Source organism: Camelina sativa, chromosome 17, assembly GCF_030686135.1.
Source record: "Camelina sativa cultivar CO46 ecotype springtype chromosome 17, ASM3068613v1".
Taxonomy (NCBI): Eukaryota; Viridiplantae; Streptophyta; class Magnoliopsida; order Brassicales; family Brassicaceae; genus Camelina; species Camelina sativa.
The window spans coordinates 15141285-15162928 of NC_141896.1; the positions used below are offsets into that span (position 1 = coordinate 15141285).

General features: G+C 37.7%; 4 protein-coding genes and 2 pseudogenes across 7 annotated transcripts; 4 read left to right on the forward strand and 2 right to left on the reverse strand.

The window, feature by feature from the left end:
- Nucleotides 1-6: 6 nt before the first annotated feature.
- On the forward strand, nucleotides 7-1684 carry LOC147923775 (protein SENSITIVE TO PROTON RHIZOTOXICITY 1 pseudogene; annotated as a pseudogene). 2 transcript variants are annotated; one of them, XR_015587443.1, is made up of 2 exons: nucleotides 60-431; nucleotides 548-1684. The product of XR_015587443.1 is annotated as a protein SENSITIVE TO PROTON RHIZOTOXICITY 1 pseudogene, transcript variant X2 (transcript). The 2 variants fall into 2 exon arrangements; XR_015587442.1 differs by having other exon boundaries at nucleotides 7-1684.
- A 136-nt stretch (nucleotides 1685-1820) lies between these two features.
- Nucleotides 1821-3587, reverse strand: LOC147923776 (uncharacterized). Of its 2 annotated transcripts, none has more exons than XM_087496416.1 (5): nucleotides 3169-3587; nucleotides 2939-3082; nucleotides 2571-2805; nucleotides 2168-2390; nucleotides 1821-2065 (listed from the first exon to the last, which is right to left on the reverse strand). In XM_087496416.1, the coding sequence occupies exons 1-5, from the start codon at nucleotides 3520-3522 to the stop codon at nucleotides 1966-1968; spliced, it is 1056 nt and encodes a 351-aa protein (XP_087352542.1). In that variant the 5' UTR covers nucleotides 3523-3587; the 3' UTR covers nucleotides 1821-1965. The 2 variants fall into 2 exon arrangements, with proteins under 2 accessions (XP_087352542.1, XP_087352543.1); XM_087496417.1 differs by having other exon boundaries at nucleotides 2935-3082; nucleotides 3169-3579.
- Nucleotides 3588-5553: 1966 nt separating this feature from the next.
- On the forward strand, nucleotides 5554-9411 carry LOC147923777 (putative auxin response factor 14). Its single transcript, XM_087496056.1, has 15 exons — nucleotides 5554-5705; nucleotides 6084-6218; nucleotides 6290-6408; nucleotides 6490-6585; nucleotides 6690-6746; nucleotides 6839-6982; nucleotides 7064-7148; nucleotides 7226-7316; nucleotides 7395-7559; nucleotides 7665-7778; nucleotides 7859-7931; nucleotides 8023-8161; nucleotides 8254-8684; nucleotides 8779-8966; nucleotides 9054-9411. Exons 2-15 carry the CDS (start codon nucleotides 6170-6172, stop codon nucleotides 9139-9141), a joined length of 1839 nt encoding a protein of 612 aa, XP_087352182.1. The 5' UTR covers nucleotides 5554-5705; nucleotides 6084-6169; the 3' UTR covers nucleotides 9142-9411.
- A 3958-nt stretch (nucleotides 9412-13369) lies between these two features.
- Nucleotides 13370-16790, forward strand: LOC104757784 (uncharacterized). The gene is made up of 2 exons (XM_010480573.3): nucleotides 13370-16251; nucleotides 16327-16790. Exons 1-2 carry the CDS (start codon nucleotides 13677-13679, stop codon nucleotides 16629-16631), a joined length of 2880 nt encoding a protein of 959 aa, XP_010478875.1. The 5' UTR covers nucleotides 13370-13676; the 3' UTR covers nucleotides 16632-16790.
- Nucleotides 16791-16846: 56 nt separating this feature from the next.
- LOC104759679 (dihydrolipoyllysine-residue acetyltransferase component 5 of pyruvate dehydrogenase complex, chloroplastic) lies at nucleotides 16847-19378 on the reverse strand. Its single transcript, XM_087495411.1, has 6 exons — nucleotides 18368-19378; nucleotides 17878-18069; nucleotides 17697-17784; nucleotides 17500-17570; nucleotides 17261-17344; nucleotides 16847-17141 (listed from the first exon to the last, which is right to left on the reverse strand). The coding sequence occupies exons 1-6, from the start codon at nucleotides 19220-19222 to the stop codon at nucleotides 17037-17039; spliced, it is 1395 nt and encodes a 464-aa protein (XP_087351537.1). The 5' UTR covers nucleotides 19223-19378; the 3' UTR covers nucleotides 16847-17036.
- Nucleotides 19379-20041: 663 nt separating this feature from the next.
- Nucleotides 20042-21019, forward strand: LOC147923778 (putative long-chain-alcohol O-fatty-acyltransferase 8 pseudogene; annotated as a pseudogene).
- The last annotated feature ends 625 nt before the right edge of the window (nucleotides 21020-21644 follow it).

A 21644-nucleotide genomic window follows, 5' to 3' on the forward strand; every position in this document is an offset into this window, starting at 1 on the left:
AGACGATTTGTGCAACCAGACCAATTGGGGAAGCTCTTCTTCTAAACTGCGGGAGCCTTGTTCATCGGACCAGGCTTTCTCGGGTTTCACGACGCAGCAGAAGTGGGAAGATGTTTCGATCTTGGATTATGAGATGGGTGGTGTGGAGCCTGCTGCTTTGCAAGTTTTCGACGACATGAAAGCTTCAGGGCAAGCTAACGTTGATTTCCTTCAAGGTGTGAGGGCTCAAGCTTGGGATCCGAGGACGATGCTGAGTAATCTATCTTTCATGGAGGAGAAGATTCACCAGTTGCAGGATCTTGTTCATCTGCTTGTTGGACGAGGTGGTGGGCAGCAGCTTCAACAAGGAGGTCGTCAAGACGAGCTGGCGCAGCAGCAGCTTATAACTACGGATCTTACTTCCATAATCATACAGCTGATTTCAACTGCAGGTAGTCTTCTTCCATCTGTTAAGCATAATATGTCAACACCTCCGGGTCCATACACTGGGCAGCCCGGTTCAGCCATGTTCCCTTATGCAAGGGAGGCTAATAACGTTGCTTCACAGAGCCTAAACAACAACAACAACAACAACAACAACAACAACTCTTCTGGTGCCCAAGAGTTCGATTTGCCTAAGCCGGTCGTTCTTGTTGATGAGAGAGATGGCCATGTTGTGGAGGAACATGAAATGAAAGACGAAGATGATGCCGAGGAAGGGGAGAACCTTCCTCCTGGTTCATACGAGATATTGCAACTTGAGAAAGAGGAGATTCTCGCACCGCATACCCACTTCTGTACGATATGTGGCAAAGGTTTCAAGAGAGACGCGAATCTGAGGATGCATATGAGAGGGCATGGAGATGAGTACAAAACTGCAGCTGCTCTTGCCAAACCGAACAAAGAATCTGTACCCGGGTCTGAGCCGTTGCTGATCAAGAGGTACTCTTGCCCATTCCTGGGTTGCAAACGTAACAAGGAGCACAAAAAGTTCCAGCCTTTGAAAACGATCCTATGCGTGAAGAACCACTATAAACGCACCCACTGCGATAAAAGCTTCACTTGCAGCCGGTGCCATACCAAGAAGTTCTCTGTCATAGCAGACCTGAAAACTCACGAGAAGCATTGCGGGAAAAACAAGTGGCTCTGTTCCTGTGGTACAACATTTTCAAGGAAAGACAAGCTGTTTGGTCACATAGCTCTGTTCCAGGGACACACGCCTGCGATCCCCCTTGAAGAGACAAAGCCTTCAGCCGGTACATCTGCTCAGAGAGAGAGCTCTGAAGGCGGGAACAACAACCAAGGAATGGTTGGCTTCAATCTCGGTTCTGCACCTAATGCCAACCAAGAAACCGCACAGCCTGGAATGACGGATGGGAAGATGAGTTTTGAGGAGTCTTTCTCGCCGATGAACTTTGATACATGTAATTTTGGAGGGTTCCATGAGTTCCCGCGACTGATGTTTGATGATTCAGAGAGTTCATTTCAAATGCTTATTGCAAATGCCTGTGGTTTCTCGCCCAGGCATGTTGGGGAGTCTGTTTTAGATACTAGTCTCTAAGGCATTACTATATATGTTAAAAGAGTATTATTAAGTTATGTAAGATGTTCTAGTTTTTAGCCTTTTTAGCAGCTCTTTTATGTCTGTAATTTGTTTTCGCCAGAATAATATCAGGAAAGCAAAAAGTGGATTTCCTTTTTAAAATCTGTTGCTAATTAATTAGTTATAAGAAAGTTTAGATTCTTTATTTTTTCTTAGCTATTTTGTTTATCTTCATTGGACCAACTATGTCCATCTCCGGTGATAGCGTCAATCTAGGAAAAGAACTGATCAGCTCTCATGATACAACAAATTGGATGTAAATTCATATCTATGAAAGTATATAACAAAATTTGATATGAGCTACAACGTCGACAGTTAGTTTCAAGGTTACAGAAACTTGCTATCAGCTAAATTGCGATGGTGTGCTTGAGAGCTTCTCAGTATCATCTACGCAAGGTTGAGAAGAAGCTTGACAGTACTTGTGAATCATTGCTTGTATCTCTCTCAACAAGCCATTCCTCTTGAATCTGTACCCTCACATCCCTATCATAAAAGAATGCTTACAGAATTAGCAAGAATAACTTACAAGTAATGAATGCATAATCATCAAAATATGAAGGTGTTTAAAGTGAGAAAAGATAGAACCTTTTCAAGGCAAGAACTTGATAGTTTCTTCTCAAGTAATCTGCGTATTTCGTAAGGGCCTCTTGAGCATATGGTCTCCCCACGGTTCTTACAGCTGCAGCACTGAGTAAACTCTCCAAAGAACCATGTTTTCTCACAAGTTTCATCGCTGTTTTCCTTCCAAACGCTGGGACCACGTGCTGAATCCCCGGAACTCCATCAACTTCATCACCCATTATACATCCTGTCACCAAATTCATAGTCCTGCTTAATAAGAAAACATGCAGAATACTTCTCTGGCAAAAACCAGACATGTATTTATATATCTGGCCAAACACTCAGTTCGAGTTGGTTTTTGACACATAACAACGCAAAATTGCACAGGCATGTATGTCTACAGAGATAACTCGGATTAGGCACTTACGAAAGCTCAAATCGGACTGTGGATCACAATTATACTGATCATGGTAGTGTTTCAAGGTATAAAAGGACCATCTATTGAGATCTGCCAATGGAATGACAATCTGAACATTTTCTGAAATCAACTGCTTAAAGTCTTTGTCCGGTGATGCAATAACCACACGATATCCTTTTTGCACGGCTTGTTCCATCAGTGTAGCCACCACATCGTCTGCTTCATGCCCTTCCATTCTAACAACCTAGCTCACAACAACAAGATCCTTAGTCAGATCATTTTCATCTACTTCTATGGCTAATTCAAATAACTATGATCCTCTCTCCTAATCAACTATATCCAAGTGACAGAAATTGAGCTAGTTTAGTTTTACCCACTGGCACATTGCAATTTCTAAGAACTTCATCGACGAACTGATGTGGCCTCTTGGAGTATTTCCCAGGATTTGGTGATTTCCTATGAGCTTTATATGAAGGCAACAGTTCTCGGCGTTGCTGGTTACCTTCTTCTCCATCAATAACCTAAAAAAAGAACATCTTTCATCAATCGGAGAAGAGAGACATAAAATTGTGGCAGAATCAAAGAAAAGAAGAGATGTTTTTTTTACAGCAATGACAGGATCAGTGAGGCTGACTTGAGAGAAGAAGAGTGAAATCCAGTGACCAAAAGCTTGCGAACTGGGTTTGTTTCCTTCGTAGCAAAGTGGACTAACGTCTAAGAAGAAGACCCTTTTCTTTTTCTTCCTACTTTCTTCATTGATGCTACTGAGAAAATCTTTCTGGAGAACTTGCCCATAACCTGTTCGATGAAATGTCTCAGCGGAAGATGACGAGGAAGGAGGAGAAGAAAGAGAAGAAAATGAAGAAGAGACCCATTTGGTTCGTGAAGCTTGTGGCTTGTCGATAGATTTAGTTGTGAAGGAAAGGAGAGAATTTGGTTGAGAAAATCCTACTGTTATCATCGTCTTCAACCTCGGCGTCTGTTCTACAAGACTACTACTACTAATGTATCCATAGTTGTTTATTATTTCCAACATACTTGAATCGAGCCTTCTTCTTATAATGGGCCTTAAGTGGGTAGTTTTGGGATTATGCTTTTCGGTCCAGTAACATATAACAGTTATGTCGTTTGAATTGGAAAATAGCCAAACTATTTTCAAAACACTTTTTCATATATACAATTATTAACCTAAACTAACTAAAATTTCAAATTTTCAACCTAAACTTTATAAAATTTAGCCGTTTTCAACTTTTCCGTAAATGATATTACTTAGCCTTTTAATGGTGCTGAGTAAAACACCAACATTTAGATATTTAAATGTTAAATCAGACCGCGAATAATTCATGTTGTTTGAACTCTACCCATATAATTTTTGCAAGACAAACCAACCAACACTAGAGTGTTTGGCTTATCTAATCTCCAAACGCTAAAATTTACATTTTTCCTATTAAACAAATATTTTGCCCGTGGCAACTAGGATGAGACTCCAACTCCTTGGCAACTTGGAGTTGTGGAAACCACACAAATTTCAAAATTTGGCACTTTAGAATCGGTTTTTCCTTTCTTGCTTCCGTCTTGGATGATCGTTTTCCTCCATTGTTGTTGTTTTTGTCTGTTATTTCTGTAGATTTTTGGTTTTATGCTACTTATCTTCCTTGTAACTTCTGTCAAAAATTCAAAAATGTTATAAAATCTTCACATTGATACCAAAAAAAAAGTATGATAAGCATATATCGATCAAATTCTATCTCAATACATGAGCTACCTCTTTCATCATCAACACCAAATATTTTTTCGGCTTCACAATGGAACTCATGTCGGGCGCCTTCAAAACAGGCAATGGGGTTCATTTTTTCCTTTATGTATAAAAAGAAATTTTGTTGAATAGTTTTTCAGATTCAAAAATAAACAAAAAAGAGATATATTTTTTGAACGAAAAAGAGAAAAATCATTAGTTTTATTTTTCTACATTAACACAACGAAAAGATTAAGAAGATAGTCATAGAATATGAAAAAGAATCTAACCACTTGGCAAAAAATTTATTGTTGGTGCAACTTTAAACAATTTATAATGCTTATGATTACGAAAAAACAAAACACGAAAGTAAAAACTACCTAGCTAAAGGCGGGGAAGCCTTGGGAACGGATCTAACTAGGCGAGCTAGCGAATACGCTTAATCGATGAGAGTTGTATCCTATATAAAAGATCAACCCAACACTGCCAATGACATTTGCCCATAAGTCCATGACATTGGCTCTTTCCTCAATTGCTGGAGGTCCATGCGGAGGATTGATTCCATATTTATTTTCCTATCAGAACATACAATGAAAACTAAAGTCATGAAATGATGGGAATATGAACAGTAATTATTTTAATTTTGTAAGGATAAATAAAAGCTACCAAAAAAATGAGCATAAAATTTATGTTAAGAAGCGAGATCGCTCTCCACGGCTTTGATTGATGAAACCAATTGTAGCATAATCCAAACCTGTCGTGAGGCCAAACCACTACCGTTGGTTCAAGCACGTCTCCACATGTTTTAGATCCTAGGCGAACTAAATTTGTAGGGGCCTATTGACAATCACTATATACCGTGAGATATAAAGCTCATAGGAACTGATTAGGAAACTAGAGAAGTCTCATTCATGAATCATAATCAAATATGAAAAAAACAATGTTTTGTCTGCAATTATCAATTTTCTTACCATATTGTTTAAGTTTTACAATTATAATGCAGATTTTATTTTTGGTAACCTAATCAAATCAACATCTAAGAATATTAGTAACTTCATTAAATTCATAGTCAATATAATAGGGATGTATCACTTAGTCAAATTAACAATAAATATCACTAAACTACCTTTTTTTTGTAGTCAAAATAATGATATATCACTAAATTACCCTTATTCTAGTATATCATTTTTAGTAATGTGATTTAATTTTTATTCAAAATGTTCAAATATAAAGAAATCTTCAATGAACAACTTCAGCATTGTTTTCCTATAAACTTGTCCAATCTAGTTTATAGAATTCATCACAAAATAAAATAAAATCAATAAAGATCCTTTAAGGAAGAAAAGTAGTATTCATTTATTTTAGCTTTCAGAAATATCAAGAATTTCTCTCCATTTCATTAGATATAGGTACTCTGCTAATTCTATAAACGATTAGTTTGTTGTTCTTTGTTGTCTAAAATTTCATAAAATCCAAAGCTATGTTTCTAGCATATAGCTTTGAATAAACAACTTTTGAATGTGAAAAAAGGTTTAAATACTCAAACTCGTTTCTTGATATGAATTTGCTTTTGGTATTGATATGTGTTTTGTTTATCTACATAGAAAATATTTGTCAAGTAAATTTGTTTTGTTGGAAAAATTTAAAATTTAGTCAAAAATTATTATTTTTGGTTCATAAAATTAAAGATATAGTTCCTAAGTAAATTAATTAAATTGAGTTGAAAATAGATTTTCTTTTATCAAAATTTGGTTTGCTTTATGTGTGATTTTGTTTTCTCATGGCAGAGAGGGAAGTGGAGCAAAAAAAAAAAAGTGGTATTGGTACTGTTGAAAGAACATATTTTGGTATATTGATCTTTGCATAAGAACTGATGGAAAGTGGAAACGTTGTGAATGCACAACCTGAATTATCAGGCATAGGTAAAAAAAGAAATTAGTTTGTTTCTTGAATTTTAATTTTAATTAATAATATTTTGGTTTTTGTTTAGTAGTTGATGAAACCAAAAGCTATTTATATGAACAATTATGGAATCTGTGTGCTGGACCTTTGTGTGATCTTCCAAAACTTGGAGATAAAGTTTATTATTTTCCTCAAGGCCACATAGAGTTTGTAAGTCCTCTCCGTTTCTATCTATACTCTCTGTTTTTTTCTCCTTTATTTAGTCTTTCAACATTTTGATGCCTTTTAAAGGTTGAAGCATCTACAAGAGAAGAGTTGAATCAAATCCAACCAAATTTTGATATTCCTTCCAAACTTCAGTGTCATGTTATGGCTATTCATCGTAAGGTATATTATAGTAAATACACATGAGCAACTTTGTCTTATTTTCGTATATTTTAATTTCACTATTAAAAGAAGTTATTTTTAATTGGTTAATGTTTGATTTTTAGGTGGAAAAAAATACTGATCAAGTTTATGCTGAGATCACGTTGATGCCAAATACAACAGTGAGTGAAAAAATGTCAAAGCTTTACTTTTAGTTAATTGTAATGTTCCTCGAGTTATCTCTCACTGATTTTCTAATTTTGTTAATATTTAGCAAGTTATAATCCCTACTCAGAATGAGAGCAATGATAGGCCAAAAATAAACTTTTTTAAGAAAATTTTATCGGCATCAGATACAAGCACCCATGGGGGCTTATCCGTTCCTAAAAGAGATGCAACTGAATGTCTCCCTCCGCTGGTATTTTTGTTTAGTTTCTCTATTAATTAAATTCAAAATTTAAGGTTTCACTTGAAATTTATGTACTAAATAATGACGTAGGATATGAGTCTACCTGTGCTGACACAAGAGTTTCTTACTAAGGATCTCCATGGTAATGAATGGAGGTTCAAGCACAGTTTTAGAGGTAAGAAATCCTTTTATTTTCAAAAATATATGAAAATTGTGATTAAGAAATAATAGCAATATTCTTGTTGCATGCAGGGACACCACGTAGACATCTCATAACTACAGGGTGGAGTGCATTCGTAACAACGAAAAAATTAGTTGCTGGTGACGTTTTGGTATTTGTTAGGTAAATAAATTTGTCTTTTTAAAAAAATCTGTTTTGGGTCAAGATAATTGGCTTTAAACTATTCACTTGTGGTTTCAGGGGAGAAAATGGAGAGTTACGAGTTGGTATCAGACGAGCAGGACATCAACAAGGAAACACACCTTCATCACTAGTATCAACAGAAAGTATGAGACATGGAGTAATTGTTTCTGCAGTTCATGCTTTTCATAGCAAATGTATGTTCTCTATAGTTTACAAGCCAAGGTAATTTAAAGAACCACTTGAACTAACATTTATGAATCTATTAAAAATTATGATATTAGCTTCTTTAACATTAATGTTTATATTTTGGTTTTTGATATGTATCAGGTCAAGTCAATTTATTGTCAATCACGACAATTTTTTAGATGCTATGAACAAGAAGTTCAATGTCGGTTCACGTTTTACAATGCAGTTTGAGGGTGAGGATTTCTCTGAAAGAAGGTAATACCATATGATAACTTGTTTTCTTTTTCTTTTCTTATCTATTCTCTATCATAACACATTTTCATTTATTAACTAAGATATTTTGGGACAATTATTGGAGTTAATAATTTCTCCCCTCATTGGAAGGATTCTGAATGGCGAAGTTTACAAGTTAATTTTCTTTCACACTTTATAACATTACTTTGAATTACGTTTTTGAGTGCAATAAATAAAATATCACTAATTAACTCTAATTTTGCAGGTACGATGGGATGAATTTGTATCCTTTCCAAGACCAAACAGAGTTTCCCCATGGGAAATCAAACATTTAACGCCTTCTTCAAATGTTATCCAATCATCTTTGCTGAAGAACAAGCGTTCTCGACATGTTAACGAAATCGGTAAAAGAAACATAGACATTCTTATAATCTTCTATTTAATGAATAAAATATTTCTTTTGAATACTTTCTCACTATACATATTACATACATAGGTTCATCATCATCACATTGCTTACCTCCTATATTGATCGAAGGCCAGGATATAGGACAGCCAAGCATGACCTCTCCCATGAGTATTCCTCAACTCAGTAATCGTGATGCAGTTGAAGATGCTAAGAAGCCTTCTAATGGGATAATGAGCTATTCTGTCCCATCAATGCCTGACAGATATTACAATAATGATCAAATGATTACACCAATAAAAGAAAATATAACTATCAATGCAGGTTGTAGTTGTAGATTGTTTGGAGTTACTCTGACCACTCCTTCAGAGATCAAATATCCTGTGGAACCAAATGAATCATACCAAATATCGGATACTTCAAAACTCTCTCAAGAGAGAAAGCTTGGTTTAACCCAAACATCAACATCACCTACAGAGATTCGAAGCAAGCAGTTTAGTTCTATTAGAAGTTGCACTAAGGTAAGCATAAGATCACCATATTCTTACTCTTTATAAATGAACATGTTCATTATATTCTCAACTCAAACAATTTTGATATGGTGTTATTGAATAGGTTCAAATGCAAGGTGTAACTATAGGAAGAGCTCTGGATCTTAGTGTTTTAAATGGATATGATCAGCTAATACATGAACTAGATAAGCTATTTGATCTCAAAGGAAAGTTGCAAACCCGCAACCAATGGGAAATAGTTTTCACTGACGACGAAGGAGATATGATGGTTGTTGGAGATGATCCATGGCCGTAAGTCTTCTTTATCTTTTCTGTTTATAAAATATTTGTTAAAATTTTAAAAAATAATATTACATTTTTGGTATTGTGTGCATATAGTGAATTCTGCAACATGGTGAAGAAGATATTCATATTGTCAAAAGAGGAGGTCAACAATTTGAAGTCTGGAACCAACATTTCAAGCTAAATCAATAATTTAAAGATCTTCTAACATATACCACCATAAATAAAAAGAACTATCCATGACTATGTTTTGTGGTGCAATAGAGGTAAAAATAGTTGGAGAGGATTTTTTCTTTTCTTTTTAAGTTGTATTTTTTCTTTCTATTTCTATGATGTCTTCTTCTGTTTTTTTTTTGTTATTGTCAACAACGTTAATTGTTGTTGTATGATTCTGTATTATGACATCTCTATTGTTCATTTATAATAATAAAAAAATCTCCTTCGTTGTGTGATATTATGCTTATGTCTTCTGATGATATTTTTACTTAACCTATGTTATTATAGTATTTGTAAAACTGTATTCTTCAGAGACGAAAACCAAAATGTGGCTCAAATTTTATTATATAGTTCTTTAGATTGATCACTAGCTACATTATTATTAGTATGTTTATCATATAGATGTACTATGAAAAATGTATATAGTCAAGTATAACTGTCCACCTTTTTGATATTTCTTACCAAAGTTTGACTGCAGTAATTCATGTTACCTTGTGACATTTTTTGGAAGAATAGGTAAAAATGAGAAGTATGAAATTCCACTTTGCATCGATCATTTTTTACCCCACAAATGGAAGATTCAATCCTTATAGCAAGCATTTGCAACGTCATCATAACAAATTCAAGAAATAATATTTTTGTCACTTGTTTTGGGGGGAGTTTCTACTTTGTAGTGCAATAAAATTTTGTTGATATAGTCTAAGGAAGTTCAGCCCATTCTACTCCAACAAAACTAATAAGTCGACATCTTATGTTAACCAAATTCATAATCTACTGAATTCATCAAATGAGGTGAGAAAGGCAAAAGAGAAAAAAAAATGGAAAGAAGTCATCATCGATTAGGGAGTAATGGCATCATTAGGATTCATATTTGGAGAATCAGAGTAATTTATTCATTTTTCTGACAAACATGGCACACATGGACTGTATAACGACAATTTTCTCAACAAAACACATTTGGAACCAACAATAACAATGCATTTTTGTCTATTTTACTGTACGTTTATAGGTTTTTAATAAGGTTTCAGGTGTTATAAGTACTTTCAAGAGTCTTTACATGTTTTAACAAAAAGGGACAAAAGGCGAGAAAAAGAGTTTCATGACAATTTTCAAAATATTAGGGCCTTGAATGGCACTTGATTTTGGTGCAGTTTTTGGCTTTAGATTTTGTAAATTCCACTTTCTAAGCCATTAACGATTTTGAGAAAAATAGATTTCCTAGAATTTAGTAAAACCAGATTTTGGAGGATTTTAGCCATTTGTTCATAAAATCTAAAAACCACATTTTGTGGGTTTTTAAGCGTGACTTTTTTTTTTTTTTTTTCTTTTTTTCTGATATATATTTATTCTAATTTCTTTAAATTTTAAGATAAACTAAAACCTTTTTTTTGTGCATCATTGTATTTTTTTTAATCTTTTAATAAAAATTTATAATTATTATTTTATTATTTTTAAAATAATTATTATACATAAAAACCAAGAACTAATTAATTCACCATTCAGGATTTTGTAAAAACTAAAATCTACACCAAAAATCAAAAACCAAAATCCAAAAGCTAAAAACCAAAATCTAAAAACTAGTTAAAAACCAGCAGCCATTCAAGAAGAAGTTTGACACCAGTTAAAGACCTTCCCAAACACCAGATCAAATTTTCGAGGTGTCGTTGGAAATTTTAAAAAGCTATCTTTTATCTGCAAATGGAATTAGATGAAACCTCAAACCCAAACATAAGTTATGCCCGTTTGAAAGAAGCTCTGTCATGCCGCTCGTAAACTCTTAAAACCTAAATGTTCTTAATTGCTTTAATTAGCTTGAATCAGAATGATGGCAATGATTCTGGCAAACAAAGTATTATTAATGCAAGAATGATGTTAAACTCAAAACTTAAACGATAACACATCAAAGGTGCTAACACATCTTCTTTTGAATGGTGCTAATTACGAAAGATGGTCAAAATGAACCATAAATTAACGTATTCACTCTGATTCGGTTCTATGCTTCAGGCATAATGAGCTTCAACCGGTTGGTCGTAATCTTGGATAAAACCTTATAAATAATGTTGCAATAAATAATTGGTGGATGGTCTTGCATGTTTGTTATGTCGGTATTAAGGACAATGTTCTGGCGTTGACACTACAAGGCATGAATACATACACAGAAAAATATTAAACAGCCATGACAAATTTTTTTCCAAATATATCCCAATTGGCTTTAAAAATATTTGTCAGATGACTTATTTTGTGACATTATGGTTGCTTCAATTGGAACTTCTACAAGAGCCTCAACAATCCCATGTTTGAACCATACAATCCATGAGGTATTTGGGCTATAGGTGTTTTATTGATGGCTCTTGGAAGGATAGTGATTTTTTTGTAGGAATAGGGTGGTATTATTCCCGTTGTAAAGACCCGTTGCCAACCATGGGGGCTGCAAATCTCTGTCGTAGTTTGTCAGCTTTACACGCAGAGGGGAAACACTAGTGTGGAAAATGAAGTGTATGATGGAAGCAAACAAGAGAGATGTGATGTTCGTAACCGACTGCTTAGATTTGGTGAAAATGGTATCTTTTCCAACCGAGTGGTCCACCTTCTCAACCTACCTAGAAGAGATTCAAAACGATAAGAAGATTTTTCTTCATTTTTCATTTATTTTAGTTTCTCGTCAAGCTAATACTTAAGTGGATAATTTGGCACGTAAAATACGAGCCGAACTGCTTTTGGGTTTATTTGTAAACGATATTTTTTCGCATTGGTTGTTTTAAGGCTAATCAAATAAAGCTGTTGACAAAAACAAAAAAATGGTTGCTTCTCTACTTTGACAAGTGTGATGGAAGAAGGTAGTTTTTTGATCATCGTCCCACAGCCATGTTATCCTTGATTTTTGTTGGAAATTTTTTTCTGAACAATTGCGAAATAATTTTAGTTATGGCTGGCTAGCTTCAATTCAGAAGAAAAATTTTCTAGTGTTGGATCCCATAAAGCCAATTTTTGTATGAAATTTAGAGTCTCTAGAGCTTCTTGGAATTCATGAGTAGTGTCTCCATAAAAATCTATATTTAACGCCCGAATTAAGATTCATTATAGTTTTTTTCTGGAGAACATAACGTGAATGAAAAATAGTTTTCATAGAATAGTAGACTTGCGAATTTACTACAATAAAAAAATCAAGATGATTTGTGAGGAAAGTAAAATTTTTAAAAAGGTTTCCTCATATATTCCTCACTATTCGATTTAAGTGAAGTTCACAATATGCATAATCAGATATAAAATTTATTAAAAAGTTTCTATTTATGGAAAATACTACTAATTAAATTTGAAACAAAACTTGCATTAAAAACAATAGAACTTTTTCTCTAAAACATGCTTGACAATTTTATATTTTGTCGTCTTTAAAACTCCTAAAATTTTTATATGGGAATTGGAGTGTATAACCAAAATAAAATACTATAATTTAAAAACTAACCACACTAACCATGTGTCTAATATATAACCTATATTTTATGTATTAATGACATTTTCTACCCTTCACCATCCTACCTCCAACCATCACTAACACCCCAACCATCCTCTTACCACCACCATCACAACCTCCGACTACCGACCATCACCACCGCCGACAACTTCCGGCGAGAATCTCCTGCGACCACCTCCGGCAACCACATCCGGTGAACATCACCGGCGAGAACCTCCGGCGACCATTTCCGGCGAGAACCTCCAGCGACCATCTCCAGCGAGAACCTCTGGCGACCACTTCCAGCGAGAATCTCCGGCGACCAACTCCGGCCACCTCCTCCGGCCGTTGGCCTCCGGCAACTTCCTCCAACCGCCGGCCTCCGGCAATCTCCTCCGTCCACTGGACACCGCCGCCGGCCACCGGCCAACACCTCCGACCAATAGCCACCATGCCCTCCACTACCTACAAATACTAAATTAGTAATTTTGCTATATTCCAATCATAATCTTCTAATTTTTTTCAAATATAGTGTTAATTTCTATTATGATTTTTTTGTTTTGGTTATTAGACAAATTCACCCAATTTTATATGATAATCTTTTTTCCTGTAGACAGCGAATTATATATTATAGGCAATTCAAATTATGTATAAGCATTTTGTTTGAAATTTTGAAGGCCTATTTTTCCTTTTAAAAAACGTTTAAATGATTAGGGTTCTCTACGGTTTCCTCGAAAAAAGAAGGAACAAAGTAAACTATTATGGTCAACAATGTGAACGTACACTTTTGTCAAAAAAAAAAAAAAAAAAAACAAAGAGTGATGACGTGGGAAAGCTTCACTCGAAAAAGACTTGTGTTAACGCATCAGTCAAGTCAACTCCTTCAACCCAATCAACACGACACGGAAAGTACACACTGTTAGCTATTCTCTTCACTTTCCTTGACCTGTCTGTTTCCGTTTTCTAATCGAATTTTCTCAGCAATCTTGACGCGTTAAGCTTTTCATCATACCTTTTTTGCCTGAAAACAATAATCACCGGGGTCAAGAAAGATGATGAAGAAGATACATGTTCATCCAGAAACAGGTAAGTTCATGTTCTGTCTCTTCTTCATCTTCTGGTCTTGTTGCCATGTATGTTTCTCGGAGCTGTCTCCGGACCAGAAAAACACAATGATCGAACTCTCAAGATTCCTTAATATCCCGGATTGGAACCGTCCTGGTTCTGAGATGAATCCATGTTCATGGAACGGTGTTCTTTGCAGCCGGCCAGACAATGGCTCTGTGATTAGCCTCTCTGTCTCTGGCTTTGATCTGTCCAATTCTTCCTTCTTACCAGTTGTCTGCAATCTCCATACTTTGGAGTCTCTTGATGTCTCCAACAACAGTTTAAGCTTAATCCCAGATGGTTTTGTGACGAATTGCGAAAGACTAGTTGGGTTTAAGCATCTGAACTTGAGCTCCAACAACTTCTCTTCTTCTCCTAGTTTCCGCGGTTTCTCCAAATTGGCGGTTCTTGATATCTCTTACAACGTGTTGAGTGGGATCATTCGAGATTATGGTTTTGAGGGGTTGGTTCAGTTGAGGAGTTTGAATCTTAGCTTCAACAGTTTAACTGGTTCTGTTCCGATCAATTTGACCAAAAGTCTTGAGAAGCTCGAGGTTTCAGATAACCATTTGAGCGGTACTATCCCCGAGGGCATCGGACATTATCAAGAATTAAGGCTGATAGATCTCAGTGATAATCATCTTATTGGCTCAATCCCGAGTTCATTGGGAAACCTCTCCAAGTTAGAAAGTTTAATTCTTTCCAACAATAATCTTAGCGGGACAATCCCAGAATCACTTTCAAGAATCCAAACTTTGCGTAGATTTGCAGCTAACCGTAACAAATTCACCGGAGTAATCCCTTCAGGGATCACTAAAAACCTCGCAAACTTAGACCTCAGCTTCAACTACCTAAACGGGTCGATTCCAGGTGATCTTTTGTCACAGCTTAAACTCGTCTCTGTGGATCTGTCATCTAATCAACTTGTTGGATGGATACCACAAAGCATTTCGTCTAGCCTGGTTAGGCTGAGACTTGGAAGCAATAAGCTAACAGGGTCTGTGCCCTCAGCTGCGTTTGAATCACTGCAGAACCTAACCTACCTGGAGATGGACAACAACCGTTTAACAGGCCACATACCTTCTGCATTTGGAAACCTTGTGAGCTTGAATCTTCTGAACTTGGCTATGAACGGGTTCTCCGGGATAATACCTCCTTCATTTGGAAACCTTACCCGCCTTCAAGTGTTACAACTGCAGCAAAACAAGCTTACCGGAGAAATCCCAGATACTATCACATTGTTAATTAACCTCTTGATTCTCAATATCAGCTGGAATTCTCTGAGTGGATCCATACCACCTTCTCTTTTGCAGCTAAAGAAGCTTTCCAACATGAACTTGCAAGGAAATCATCTGACTGGTACCATACCTGAAAACATTGGAGATCTGGAGAATGTGATAGAACTTCAGCTTGGACAAAACCGGCTAAGCGGTAGGATTCCAGTAATGCCACCAAAGTTACAGATTTCATTGAATCTCAGCTACAACATGTTTGAAGGGCCTATCCCCACTTCATTGTTTCAACTTATAAACTTGGAAGTTCTTGATCTGTCAAATAACAAACTTTCAGGCGAAATCCCTCCTTCTGGCAGTTTAATATCTCTCACGCAGCTTATACTTTCCAACAACCAACTAAGCGGAGATATGCCAAGGTTCACCCGAAATGTTTTAGTTAATATCAGTGGAAACCCCGGGATCAAGTCAATCAATGAGGATGAAGTCTCTATCAAGAGAAGCCAATCTGGGAAAAGCAAACTAGTTATGGTTGTAATATTTGTTGTCCTTGGAGTTCTTGCTCTCGTGGCAGGGATCACAACTCTCATCGTGCTCAAACTTTCTAGGCGCTTCAAGGGAGTTAACAACATGCAAGTCGACCCAGCTGAAGAAGGATCAACTGTTCTCCCCGAGGTCATTCATGGAAAGCTTCTCACTTCAAACCCTATACACAGATCAAACATCAACTTCACCAAAGCTGTCGAAGCTGTTGCTCATCCAGAAAATGCTCTGCATCAGACAATGTTCTGGAGTTACTACAGAGTAGGCATGCCCTCTGGTTCGAGTTACTTTATCAAAAGACTTAACACAAGAGACAGGCTTTTCCAGCTAGCCAGTAGCGAGCAACTAGAGCAAGAGCTAGAGATGTTGGGCAAGCTGCATCACACGAACGTAATGGTTCCACTAGCATATGTGCTCTATTCAGAAGGATGCTTGCTCATCTATGACTTTCCTCACATGCGTACCCTTTACGATGTTCTACACAACCATACCAGTGATGTGGTTGATTGGACGAGCAGGTACAGTATTGCGGTTGGCATAGCTCAGGGGATCTCTTACTTGCATGGATCCAAATCCAGCGGCCGTGAACCAATCCTTCTACCTGATCTCTCAAGTAAAAAAATTATGCTCAAGTCGCTCACTGAGCCCTTAGTAGGGGACATTGAACTGTTTAAGGTAATCGATCCATCCAAAAGCAACAGCAGCCTCTCAGCAGTTGCAGGCACCATCGGCTACATTCCACCAGGTGAGTGCAAAATGTTTTTCGGCTTGTCTAAAAAACATCAACTCTCTTAATCCTTCACTTTTAATCTTTCATCAGAGTATGCTTACACTATGAGGGTGACAATGGCTGGGAACGTCTACAGCTTTGGGGTGATTCTTTTGGAGTTGTTGACTGGGAGGCAAGCGGTAAGCGAAGGAAGAGAATTGGCTAAGTGGGTGCAGAGTCATTCGAGCCAACAAGAACAGTGCAACAACATTCTTGATCTCAGAGTGAGTAAAACATCATCTGTAGCAACAAGGCAGATGCTCCGTGCCCTCAGTGTTGCTCTTGCCTGCATAAACATCTCTCCTGGGGCAAGGCCAAAGATGAAGACTGTCCTAAAGATGCTCACAAGACTCTAAGTAAAAGTGTCAGATGATAGATGTAAATTTTTGCTTGTTACTGTATGTATAAGCAGCATATGGAGATTTCTTTCCTCTGGCAGACACTATTCTCTGCATCTCCATTTTAGAGATGCTGATAAACAAGAAGGATCTAATGCATTCAGAGTTGTGGTTTAATATTATCAGTCCATATTAGATTCATCACAGGAAGTGGATAAATATGAAAAAGTCAGTGGGAAAATCATGTGAGAAGGCCTTTCAATGCGCCAAATGTTGCAAAGATAGCTCAAAACAAAGAAATGATTATGTTCAACATTACTCTTGAAAGGTCGACTCTATCAAAGAAATTGATTACCGCAGAAATACAAGCTCCCATGAAATCAAAATCAGAGAAGACTGGGATGCGAAAAGCAGTCATTTGGCCTAAAATGTCAGGTCCTTTGGGTCCTCAATAATGCTTGCCAATGTTTGCAAGAACTGTGCGAGATCAGCACCATAGATGACACGATGATCTGCTGTCACATTCACCTGTGGGTTTGCAAGTGTTCAGTCATCAGTGACAAGTTCCCAGGACAACTCGAGACGATTTCATGAAGACAAAAGGAGAAGATGACCAAGGTCTAACGATGGTTGATAATAAGATTTACCTGCATCTGGTTTTTCATGCCAATGCGTCCGTCTTTAGTAGCAACCGTTGAAGGTTGAGATGCTCCTACAGCCATAATTGCTCCCTTCATTGATCATAGACAACAAAAAAAACTCATTGAGCTGTTATTCCTTAGCATAATTATTAGGCTAAAAGATATACGCTAAATAGTTTTAGAAACTACATTAATGTATATAATATAAAATAAATAAAAAAATACGTAGAGTAAAAAGCACTTACAGTTCCAGGGGGTAGAATGGCATCAAACCGATCGACGCCAAACATTCCAAGGTTAGATAGAGTGAAGGTTCCTGAAGGAGAAAAAAAGTATCAAGTCTCAAACAATGTTGACAACTGATTATGAACCTACTTAACAAACATTTCCGTTGCAAAATCTCAAACTCAAAATCACTTGTATATTCTAGTATTAGGTTTACCAGTGTTGTACTCCTGAGGCTGTAGCTGCTTGGCTCGGGCCTTATCAACCAATTCTTTCCATTTTCTAGACAACGAATAAATGTCAACCTATTTACAAAAGAGAGAACAATCTGTTATATACCGGTTTTGAAGACAGAATAAAACTCAAAACCTGTTATAAAGCATACAAAAGAAAAGAACCTTATCAGCGTTCTGAAGCACCGGAGTGATCAGACCACCATCAATAGCAACAGCAACAGCAACGTTGATGCTACTGTTATACACAAAACTGTTACCATCTCTACAGGAAGAATTTACAACTGGATGTTTTGCCAGTGCGAGTGCAGTTGCCTTTGCTAGGAGTGCCGTCATTGTCACACCTTTCGACTTAATCTAAACCAAAGAAAACAATACAATACAAATCAATACATAAACTTACTGTTCGAACTCAGTGTGTGCTTCTGAGCTATCTATTGGCCAACATATAAACCTTGGACAAAACGAGACCCCCAAATCAGTGGTGAACGATTGATTATATAGGTAACAAAAGTGCAACCCTTAAAGCTACAATCTTCTTCAAATTTTCTATCATAAAGTTCATAAAATTTCCATCCATTTGTATTATTCTCATCAACCAATCTATTCCAGTTTCCTATCATGTCAACCAACCTAATTTTCAGAACTTACTCACCTTCTTGTAGAGAGCATCAAGAGCATCAGTAGTGATCGTGTATCCGACTCTAAAAGTAGGAACCGCAAGACTCTCCACCATATTCCTACTCACAGCACCCTGCATTGTCGTAAACGGAACCACCGATCCGAGCTCCACACCAGGAGCTGCCGCTACCTCCTTAACAGCTGCGGCAGCTTGAACTCCTCCTCCAGCTGAAACCGCCTCAACATCTTTAGCCACAATCCTTCCCATCGGTCCACTTCCAACCAAACCAGCCAACTCAACCTTCAATTCCTTAGCTAACTTCTTAGCATACGGAGACGCAACAATCCTCTTCCCTCCTTCAGACGCCGGATGCACCGAAGACGCAGCCACAGCCTTAACCGACACGGGAGCCGCAACCTTCTTCTCAACAGACACAGGTGATTCAACTGCAGGAGTCGGAGGAGAAGCCGGAGGAGGAGGAGGAGGCTTAGAATCACCACCACCGGAAGCTTTAGCCTTAGCATCAGCGATCTCATCCTCAGTCTCAGCTAACAAAGCAATAGCTGAACCAACGGGAGCAACACCACCTTCTTCAACCATGATTGCAGCGAGGTAACCGTCGTAGAAAGTCTCAACGTCCATATCAGCTTTATCGGACTCAACAACGACAACACTCTCTCCTTTGTTGAGCTTATCGCCTTCGGATTTAACCCAAGAGACGATTTTGCCTTCGGTCATCGTGGAACTTAGTGCAGGCATGAAGATTTCTCGGATCTTTGCTTGGATTGGGATGGTCCGGGGCTTTACCCGGAAACCCGGAACGGACGATCGTGTTTTTGTGGGGAGAGACACGGAGGGTAAGAAGGGTGTTTGGAGAAGACGAGACATTTTTTTCCCAATTTCGTTAATCACAATGCCAGAGAGAGAGAGAAATGTGATTTAAGGAGTGAGAGAGAGAGAGGCGGTTCCTCGGAGTTATCGAAGAGCAGGCGGAGTGAGTTGCCAACTAATTTACCGGTGACGATCACTGGTGTCACTCTACCTGTGTGATACACGCGCGTTTTATTGTTTGGCTTTTCGTGAAGGCCCAATAGATAATTATTGGGCTTTTCACCCTTATTTATAGTTTTTTCTTTTACCCACGGTTTCACTTGCTTTTGTATTTCCCTATAGACAGAGAAAATATATGACTTCAGTAGGTAGTAGGAGTGCTCTCTCTCTCTCTCATTGGTTCTAATTGAAAGTTTTTAGTTTAAGCAATCAAGAAATATAATGAGACTAGAAACTACTTGTGAGTTTCATAATGTCAAAACAATCTCTGAAATACAATGAGGATCGCTCAATGTCTAAGAAGAAGCCTGCAACTGTGATAATCATATATGTTTGACCTTCATGGTCGTTGAAGTAGTTGGTGGAATCAAAGCGCATAGTCTTGCAGTCCTGACCGATGCGGTTCAAACGAGACGGAGTACAAATAAGACAAGAGCCAGCAATTAGAGAAGGAAATCAGAAGTCAAAAGACAGATTACGTAGAAGCAAACCTTGTTCTTCATTGTTTGACCTGTAAACCACATTCCTAATTTTCTCTTCAATTCGATTACTTTTTGGACACGCCAAACAACCAGGTTAAAACTTAGCCAGACCTAGGTTATATTGCAGAAACTGAGCAACGCACAAAAAACTAAAAAAAAATAAAAGAACAGAGCGATGGAGGAAGAACTCAAGAGCTTCGTCAAAGTATGGGTTTCTGCAATAATCTCTGTGTCTTACTGTTACTACGTACCATCCAAGATCAAAAGTGGTGTTTATCGATTACTCTTTGTTCTTCCCGTCTGTGTTCTTTTTCTTGTTCTTCCTTTGTTCTTCTTCTTTACTGTTTTCTCTTCTACTACAGCGTTTTGCCTCTCTATACTTGCCAATTTAAAGCTAATCCTATTTGCTTTTGACAAAGGTCCTCTTGTACCACTTCCCAAAAATCTTTTCCGATTCATATGCTTCACTTGCTTCCCCATCAAGCTTCAAGAAAACCCTAACTCTCAAAAGCATGTACCCAAATGGGTTTTCCCTAGTAAAGTTGCATTTTTGGGGGTGTTGTTAAACGTTCGTAACTATACAAAATTTTTTTGCCTCCAATTCTTCTACGATGTCTCCATCCATTGCATCTATACCTGGTGTTGGACGTTCTTTTAACCATCGTCAACGCTTTGCTAACCATCATTCTTGGATGCGACCTGGAGCCACATTTTAATAAACCATACTTAGCCACGTCTCTTCAAGATTTCTGGGGTCGCCGTTGGAACCTCATGGTCTCGGCTATTTACCGACCATGCATCTATTTTCCGGTGTGTTCAGTATGGCAGCACCAAATGGGGTCCACCAATTGGGCAAGGTTCATAGGGCGTTTCACGACATTCGTCTTCTCTGGTTTGGTTCACGAGCTTGTATACTTCTACATAAACCGTGAGACGCCTACATGGGAAGTTACTTGGTTCTTTGTATTACATGGGGTCTGCACATCAGTGGAAATAGCGGTGAAGAGGAAGATGCCGATGGCTGTTGAGTCCGATGGTGTCACGGTTGTTCACGCTTGTTTTCTTGATTGTGACAGGTGATTTGTTGTTCTTTCGTCAGATTCAAAGGTATTGGGCTGTGTTGTATATTGGGCCTCGATATTGTATTGTATAAACCGACTTGTGTATTTACTTGGTGGGCACTCCACGTTTAGGGTTCATCGAGTCATCGAGTCTTGTATATAAACGCCGCAAGGCAGTTGTTAATAACACACACAACATTCATTCAATATTTACATGGTATCAGAGCATACATCCTCCTAATTCGATCTAAGCTTCTAAATTTCTTGAGTTTTCTTTTCTTTTTCGTTTCTTGTTCGGAAGTTCCGAAAGTTTCTTGTTCGTACGATGGGTGACGATAGTAAAAAGATTGTCGCGACCGGCGTGACCGGTGACAAAGGTGTAGCTGTGTCTCCTTACTCTGTGTTTTCATCCGATAACCCAGGGGCTCTCATCACCTCGGTGCAACTAAAGGGTGATAACTATAACGAGTGGGCTATGGAGATGTTGAATGCTTTACAAGCAAAGAGAAAGACGGGCTTCATCGACGGGAGTCTGAAAAAGCCGTGTGAGGGACATGCGGATCTGGACTCGTGGTTGAGCGTGAACTCGATGATAGTTGGGTGGTTGAGGACGTCAGAGATCGACGGTGACATTCATCAACGATGCTCACAAGTTGTGGGAAAATCTGAAGGAGCGGTTCTCCGTCGGGAACAAGGTGCGTGTGCATCAGTTGATGG